This window comes from Gavialis gangeticus, unplaced genomic scaffold (assembly GCF_001723915.1).
Source record: "Gavialis gangeticus isolate Ggan-Ray unplaced genomic scaffold, GavGan_comp1, whole genome shotgun sequence".
NCBI classification, from domain to species: domain Eukaryota; kingdom Metazoa; phylum Chordata; order Crocodylia; family Gavialidae; genus Gavialis; species Gavialis gangeticus.
The window spans coordinates 198,795,908-198,804,947 of record NW_017728992.1 but is presented as its reverse complement, the minus strand read 5'-3'; the positions used below and the strand labels follow the sequence as shown (position 1 = coordinate 198,804,947).

At 43.9% G+C, this 9,040-nt stretch overlaps 1 protein-coding gene across 2 annotated transcripts in view; it reads left to right on the top strand.

Annotated features, from left to right (window-relative positions):
* FAM135B (family with sequence similarity 135 member B) overlaps positions 1-9,040 on the top strand; it is a 369,078-nt gene that overhangs the window by 241,266 nt on the left and 118,772 nt on the right. For both annotated transcript variants that reach the window (XM_019528199.1, XM_019528198.1), the window contains exons 5-6: positions 1,068-1,138; positions 2,296-2,469. In XM_019528199.1, the coding sequence (XP_019383744.1) occupies positions 1,068-1,138; positions 2,296-2,469 (245 nt within the window). The remainder of the gene's footprint in view (positions 1-1,067; positions 1,139-2,295; positions 2,470-9,040) is intronic.

The window sequence follows — 9,040 nt, the reverse complement described above, 5'->3', positions numbered from 1 at the left end:
AAAAAAAAAAAAAAAAAAAAAAAAAAAAGACACAGCTTATCCTTCAAGTTTTGTTTGAGGGGGAAAATCCAAACGTGATCCAAAAAGTGCTTTCCTCCTCAGTTTCCAAAGAGACTCGGTGGCTCTGACCAATATGAGACTTCCCACTCTCCATTTGGGTCGCAGGCATATTACCTCTGAAGCCTAACCATGATGGTTTCATTAGCAGCAATAACCTCTTAACTTCTGGTTGTTTCAGCTCTAATAATTGAACTCTGCAATAGTTATTGGCTGAGCACCACAAGTCCATATGAACACAGATGGAAACGTAGCTATTGCTTTCCACAAACCTAACTGTAGTGAAGCAATAGGGCTTCCCTTTATTTGGAACATCTGAAGTTCAATATGAGAATGTATTTAAAAAAGTTTTGGGGGAAGCAATCTTTCCCTAAGAGGATTTGGACTTAAGGAGATAACAGAGCTTTTTCTGTCTCTAACTTCTATAGGCGGTTAGGTCTTTGGGCAGAGTCTGTGTCTTCGTTGCGCATTACAGGCCGATCCGTGCTGGAAGGTCATAGGTGCTATCTCGGTATGAATAAATAATAATAATTTTATCTGATAAAGACCATGGTTTCCCATGCTCCTCAAATTTTGGGCTATTGCAGAATAAGCATGCCTGGACTATGTTTTGAGTATGGTGGACTTCAGCCAAAGCGTTTGATCTCAAAACACCTCTGAACTGGTTCAGAATCTGGAAGTCACGTCCATGACATGTTCCAAAATGTGTCCCATTTAGTGATGTTTAATGATGTTTCTCCAGCTCTGAAACCCAACTCATTTCAGTTTCATCCCAAAGTGAATTTGTATGGAGATTTCTCAACCCAAGCAGGGGCTCTCCCTTCTTTTGTGCCAGAAAAATAGTTCTCTTGCCCGGATGTCTTATTTATGCCATTCATCAGGGATTGTTTTTGGGTTTTTTTATGCTGTATTTCTTTGCATTTGCTTTGTCAGGGAAAATAGATATATTCCTTTGCACTTGGGCTTTGTGTGATTTATGACGTTGACTCAGCTCTGCTTTCCTTTTGTAGGTGGAAGATGCATTAAGCGAAGCTGATTTTCAGCTCAAGTTGGACCTGCACTTTACTGATAGTGAGCAGCTGTAAGTGCCATTGAGAAGCTCAGCTGATATTGTTGGGGCTTTCTTTTTTCTCCCATATTGATAACATGAATTTGATAGAAGTTAAAGGATCTTATGGAAAAATGGATATCTCTGATTTGCCTTCATGCTCCTTCGGAGGAGGGACCGCTGCCTGTTCTTTCTGTCTCTTGCTCCTCTCTTTGCAATAAGAAGTTCTGCGTTTGCAGTACACTATCCCAACTTTGCTACCTTTGAACTCAGTGGGAGGCAAGTCTGTGGCTGAGCAAAGCAATCCTCCACACCAGATACTTAAGTGCTATCGCTGCAGGGGTCTCTCACCTCTTAGAAATAAACGGTTTCTATCATGCATTACTTTGGAGCCTTACCATTTTGTCTTTTCTTTGAGAGCTGAAACCATTGCAATTCAGTATAATTCCCCCTCAATGGCAGGAGAGCTGTGGAAGAACAGGTGGAAATGTTAGGCCCTAAATCTGTGCATCATTTCCATGGAGCAGATACTTCTGCTTGGTATCTGTTAGTTGGCTGCTCATCAGGAAAACCTGTTAAAACTTGGTGGTTCTAACTTTAAATGTTACCAAGTCAGAGATGCAGAGATGTAAAGGGGCAGTCCCTTCACAGCATCTGATGAAGCAGCTGTTTGCAAAAGCTTATGCATCTCTGACTAGGTCTATGAGGTTCAGATCGACCTTGCCTTCTGCCTGAGTTCAGACTAACAGCTCTCTCCAAATTTAAATGCCAGTCTTCATTTTCGTCTAAAAGAGGTGTGGAGAATGGCCAGGTTTGTGCTACTTCATTGTCCGAAACACCAGTTCATTCAAATAAAAATGCACCTTCCAGTGTGAAATCCTCCGCTGAAGGCTGGGGCTCCGCTGAGACTGGGGCTTGTGCACCACTCGTGTCAAACTTCAATGCTCTTTTCAAGGCTAAACTGAAAGCAAAGAGAAATGCACCTGGAAAGGTTTCACTGGGTCTGTGAGAGTAGCAAATATTGCATTAAAGGAAATTGCAGAAGGGACAAAAAAAAGTGTGTCCCCCTGCCACCTCCAGCTCTCAGCCTGCAAGTGTCCCTATGCCATCTCCCCATTTTGCTGCTTTGAATGATGTTACAAATTATGACCCCTTCCAGCTTTGCTGACCCCTGTAAACCTCTCTTTCAGGCTGAGAGATGTTCCTGCCATCCCAGTGATCAGCAGCCGCACTCTGTGTCTTCACTTCCACCCAAAGAGAGGCCTGCACCACCATGTTCCCGTCATGTTCGACTATTTCCACCTGTCGGTGATCTCTGTTACCGTGCATGCCTCGCTGGTAGCATTACACCAACCACTGATCAGGTAAAAGGCAAAGGGGAATGGGGATGGCTGTATCGGTAGGAGCGTGCTCTTGCAAATGTTTGCTAGTAGCCAGTGTGGCTAAGGAAGGATAGATGGTCTTGTGCTTTTTTGGGTTCTGGACTAAGATTCAGGAGATTTGGGTCTGTTGGCTTTGCAACGGACTTCCTGCATGAACTATGGCAAGTCACTCAGGGCCTTATTCAAAGCCCATGGATGAGCTCCCTTGGACTTCAGTGGTGTTTGGAGTAAGTTTACTCTTCTCCATATTTTGTCCCGTTTTTCTCCCTGAACTGAAACCAATGCAGAGCTCACACTGTCTTTCACTATTGGTTTATAATTACTGAACATGGTGGTGTCCTGCTCTCCAATAGACCCCCATTCAACTCCGCTTTAATCAGTAACGTGTAGTTAGCAGGCTTATTGGTGTGTTATATCTTCTAATGAAAGGAGCTTTCAAAGTAGGGTTACTACTATCAGAGAAAAAACACACGGGAAACACTATAGCTGGATTACTACCTCCGCTCTTACAATATGATTGTTTGGACATTTATGAAGACCGCAATGTTTCCTCATTGGGTTTTCTTTATGCAGTGGAATGGAAATGTTTGACAGCACGATATAAAGCCCCATTTGATTATGTCAATAATAACAATAATTTCAAAGTGTGATATTGTAGATTTATCTCCCTCTTGATAAACATCTAGAAACCCAATCATAAATTCGTCAACCATAAATCAGGGTAAATTGCATGAAAGCACCTCCTTTGCCTGGTGTATTCAGAGACAGAAGCAGCCTATTAAGCCTATCAGTATTCTTTCCCGGTGGCTCAGAGCTCTTCTGTGTAGGCAGGTTCAGCTTTGCAGGTCACTGGGGAAAGCTGGGGATGATTGCGAAAAAAAGCTGGATAGCACGAGTTTTGATCTGAAAGGAGGGCATTCTCTTCACAAAGCCCCAGAAACTTCTTGATCATAAATTCCATCTTGTCACAGCCTACTAAAAAAAAAATCAAAAAGAAAAGCAAAGCCTTTAATTTGCCAAAGCTGGAATGCATGTCCATTTTTTTTGTCGTTGTCTATTCATGCTTAGTTTGCTAGTGATCTCAAGTTTTCTTAACAGCGTCTACACGTTACCTTTTACATTGCTTATCTGAATATATGCATGCAGTTGATTGCACACAATGCTTATCTGGAAACCAATTCTCACTCTTTCAAATGTGTTTTGCAAGCTCTATTCACATGCTGTATCAAGTCCAAACTCACTGCCACCCTAAAGTCTTTTGTCCAAGAATGGAAGAAATAACAGTATCTGTCCACAATCCCCCCCACCAGCTTTTACTATGCTACCTTGCCCAGGACTGCTCTGGCTCCCAAAATCCATCCTCTCCTGCCTTGGTTATAACTCAGGAAATGCTACCTTTCTCCCTCCATCAGCCAGCAGAAGTCAGGGACCCCTTTTCTAGAAGGATGAGTATGTCCTAAAAGGGTATACAGTATTTCAGGGCAAAAGTCTTCTGCTGTTAGCTATTGACATTAGGGTAGGCATAAGCAAAGGACTGTAGGCGCTCAGCTGGAGAACAGCTCAGGCCTTTCAAAATATTACTTTGGCCTGGTTAAGTCCTGATTTATTAATTACTGAATCAGTTTTGATACTTTGAGATGCCCTCTCAGTTACTGAAGGAAGTGTGGGATTCATGTCTTTGGCACCTCTGGCAGTAAGCAAGGTTCAATAACCTCAGGTTAGTAAAAACTGTGTTCAGTGCGGAGTATTATTGTAGCCATGATGGTCCAGGAAATAGATGAGAAGCAAGGTGGTTTATATTGATTGACTGATTTTGGTAATATCTTTGGACTACCGGAATAATTGGGAGAGATGTTAGAAGAGCTGTTGGGCACAATGGGCACCTATACACATACACTGAGGCTGCTCCGAAGCTCTGTAATTGGAACGCATCAGAACAAACTCAATTAATCATGTTATATAACATCAGAGCAGACTTGATTAATTATGTTATTTAACGTCAGAGCAGACTCAATTAATCGCATAATTACCACGCTCCACCAGACTCCAGCATCACATGTATCAGCATCCTTGGGCTGGAAAGTGGCAACAGGGATGCTTTAACTAATGCTCATTTGAGCCTTCATTAAAGCACCTCACCGTCATTTTTTCAGCATGGGGATACTGATACATGCGACTCTCTGGGCACTTTCGTGGATTCATTGATTGTAAGGTCTGGAAGGGACCTCCCAAGATCATCGGGGCCAGTCCCCCTACACCAAGCAGGAAAGACAACTGGGGTCAAGTGCCCCCAGTGAGGTGACCATCCAGTCTCCCCTTGAAGATCTCCAGGGTAGGCCATTGCACCACCTCTGGAGGGAGCTTAATCCACAGTCTGGACACACTAGATGTGAATAAGTATTTCCTAATGTTGAGGCTGAAACAGTCTTCAGGAGTTTGTGACCATTGCTCCTGGTTTTCCCTAAGGGGAAAGCCAGTCTAATTAAAGCAGTCCTGACCCCCAGCCTCCCAGAGCACGTCTATAAATGCCCAAAGTGCCCTCCCTCAGGTCTGGGAAAGAAGCAGAGACAGCTGGAGCTAAATGCTGGATAAAACAATGTTCCATTGTGTAAATGAAAAGTCACTCAAATGGAGAAAATGGCTATAAAAATGTAGAGCAAAGAGAAATTATTAGAAACGGCTACAAAACAGGTGAAGGGCAGTTGAACTAGATAAATTAATTATGTGGAAGAATAAAACATTCAAAAGGGACGTGGGTTGCTATTACCCATGGCGTCTAAGAGGTAGCAAAGAGCAGGTAAACTGTAATGAGCCATAACACCACTGTCTGGGTTCAGTCTGTGGTTTGTAATATCCAGTACGATGATTTCTGTTCACAGGCCCATGTGAAGGATGGACATTTGGAGTCACTGGGGAGTGGATGTATCTAGTGAAGAGTCTGTGGAAATGGGATATAAACCTGGTTTTGCATTCAAGTGGACCAAAGGGTTATTTCTCCACAGTGACCTATGGAAATAAATATGGGCCTGGACTGTCACCTGATTCTGTGTGACCTTAAATCAGCTCTCCATGCAGCCCTTTAAAGCTCAACAGCAGGTTCCCTTTGAAGCAGCACAAAAAGATCAAGACTCACATGGGCCCTTCCAAGCAAAACTACTGCTTCTCTTTAGCTGTGGCACTCAATAACACAGGGGAAAGCAGCTGGGTGGTGTTTCTTTTCATTTATCTTTAAAGAGCTGAGCTAGACGCTGGTGAAGAGCTGCTGCTTCCAGGTTTACATTAATGAGGCCTCTTTCAATGGGCCCTAGGGAGTGTTACCCCTGAGGGAGGGCCTAGAAATGCCGGGCGAGGGACACAAGTTACACATCAACTGGTTTAAGTGATCAGAAACAGGTTTAAACCTGTGCTCAGTGCACATAAACCACTTTCAAAATGGCTGAAACGGGTTTAAAATAAACCTGCTTGAATGCAGAATCACTCTGAACTGATTTGGGTCAAACTGGTTCTGGGAACATCTGTCCCAGACCCCTGTGTTATATGCAGGAAGAAATGTAGGATCGTAGCACATGTGGGTTTTTTGTAATGGCCTATTGACCCAGGCCACGGCACCTCCTGATGTCCACCTTAGCATCCAGCTCCTTCCCACCGGTCCCCAGAAGCGTTTGCCTGACCGTCACTTGCAAACAGTTGGGGCTTCAGGCTCTGCTCCACAGATGTAAACTCTTCCACTCTTGCAGTCACTGCTGCATTGCAGCTAGGCACTGCCAGCGCTGAATGCTTTTGCCAACAGCAATTCGAGGGGAGGGAGGGAAGGGGGAATGGGGGAAAAGGAATGCAAATCAGGGTTTGTTTGCCCAGGTGTTCGGGAGCACTTCAGAAATTGCAGCTGAGCATAGAAAGCAACAGGGGCTCATCTTTGGGGACCTGACTGCCTTGTGCGACTGGAAGGAAAATACCCTCATCCTCATAGTTCCATCTGAGGATGGAAGCAGGTGAGGGGGGAGATACATGGTGTTGGTGTTGTGTCCACAGTGGGGGTATAAAAGAAACCACCCACCCACACACGTGTGAGCACATGTGCATGCATGCACACCCATGCTCCCTGTCTGTTTTGCAGAGAATCTAAAAGCCGGAAAAGAGGCCATTTGGTTTTCGGGCTGTCCTGGTTCTTTGTGCTGTGCCATCTGAACAGGAGTAAGCATGCGCTGCTGTGCATAAGACAAAACAGCAGCATGCAATTAACCTCTGACATGCAAGCCTGAATCTGGTGCCCCCTCCTCCCCCAGGCACGCTGGGCAGCCCCACGTGCTCGACTGGCCTGTAAATAGAGCAGGCGGCAGAATCAAGTGGGCTTGCCTTCCAGTGAAAGCTTATGCCCTAACTTCAGTTGATTTATGCTTTCAAACCTCCAGGAGCTCTCCAGACATCTGAGAGCCATTATTCTTTGTCAAATTGCCATCATCCATAAAAATAAGGCTCATAAAAAGCACACGTCCCCTAGCACGGAGCTGAAATCCGGTGCTGTAGTTGGCAGTGCAGTCTCTTCAATCGTATATTCAATAATTCCTGGAATTCATTTGAACACATTTGTAACCCAACTGAAAACAAACAAGCAACCATTGAAATGACTATAAATAAATCGAGAGCCTCCCCAGCTTGCAGCTGGCAGTCCTGTGTTCTCTTTTGGGTTGTGTTTTTCTTTTTTCAAGGAAGGAGATTTTTATTTTTCCGCTTGCCACTTTCTACCCAGGACCTTCCTTCAACCCCACAGCCCTTTTAAAACAATGGAAATGAAGAGAAATCTTGTAGCCCCCTGTTCAGGCACAACTCCCACTGCCTTTGACAGGAGCGTTACCCACATCTGGGGGTTAGGATTACAGCATCGTATGGAGGTAGGGCTGCAAGGTACCTGACAAGGTCCTGCTCAAGGCAAGATCATCCTTGACTAAACCATCCCAGGCAAGTCTGTCACATATGCTCTGGAAAGTTTCTGAGCACGTGGGTTCCTCAACTTCTCTAAGTAGCCTGTTCCTGTGTTTGACCACCCTCCTAGTCAGAAAGGTCCACCTAATCTCCAACCTCAAATTCCCTGCTGAAGCTTGAGGCTGTGCTCCTAGTCCTGTCCCCTATGTCCTCAAAGAAAAGCATATCATCATCTTCTCTGTAATCGCTCTTCCGGTATTTGAAGACTGTAATCAAATCCCACTTCACTTTACCTTTTCCAGACTAAATAACCCAAGCTCCTGTGGCTTTTCCATTTTCAACCCCAGGCCTCAAATCATTTTTGTTGTTCTGTACTAGACTCTTTCCAGTCTGTCTTCACAGTCGGGGGCCCAGAGCTGGACACAGTTCTCCAGGTGAGGCCTCGCCAGTATTGAATGGAGTGGAGTGGAAGAATCGCTGCCTTTGATTTGCAAGAGACATTCCTGTTAATACAACCCACTATTTGGTTGACTTTTCTTGCAACAATAGCACACTGCTGGCTCATATTGAGTTTATGGTGTAGTGTAACCCCCAGGTCCTTCTCTGCAGTACTGCAGCCTACCCACTCATTCCCCAGCCTGTATTTGTGCATGCAGTTATTTTGTCCCATGTGCAGAAGTATGCACTTGTCCTTGCTGAATTTCATCTTGTTTATTTTGGATCATTTTTCTAATCCATCCAGGTCATTCTGGATCCTAGAGTGTCTGAAACTCCACCCAACTTGATATCATCATAGATTTGCTTAGCATGTACTCAGTCCATTGGCCAAATCATTAATGAAGGAGGTGAATAATACCAGACCTAGGACAGACCCCAGGAGACTCAATCTGATGCCTCCACCCAACTACATATCAAGCTGTAGAGCATGATGACCCAAACAGTTATGCGTCTACCTTACAGTACTTTCATCTAGACTGACTGACCCACTCATACTTAGCACTGGACCCTTGACGCTTCTTATATCTCAAAGCACCATAGAGTAACTAAGAAATAAACTTCACACCACTGGAAGCAGGTAAATAGTATAGGGAACAGATCAAGCTGCTCATAAACATAACCAGCCAGTCAATGCATGTGGTGAGAGGAGATGAGGAGCAAACAGAATAGTTCAGAAGCAAGACAAGGATGCACAGCTTCTTTAGATTTGTACTAGAAGCACTAATACCTTTAGTGCTGAGGGGTGAAATAGGAGGAAGCAACGTTATGCGGAAAGGTAGTGAAACTCCTTCATTATGCAATAACATTAACTTAATAGGACTGACAGAGAATAAGTTGCACAGCATATCTGACTACGAAGCTAGGAAATAAGAAAATTCAGACCAAGGGTTAGCACAGAGAAGACAAAAATTAGGGGAGCTGGAAAGCAAGAATAAGAGGACAAAGATGGACAAGAACCAGAATAAGTGGGAACAATTTATGAATTAAAAAAAAAAAAGTGTCAAGGAATGGAAATTGTAAAGACAGCATAAAAATAAGAATTAGATAAGCTGCTAATGCATTTTGGTTATGCATTACAATATGGATGGTGAAAGTCATTTAGATAAAAAAAAAAAAAAAAAAAAAAAAAAAA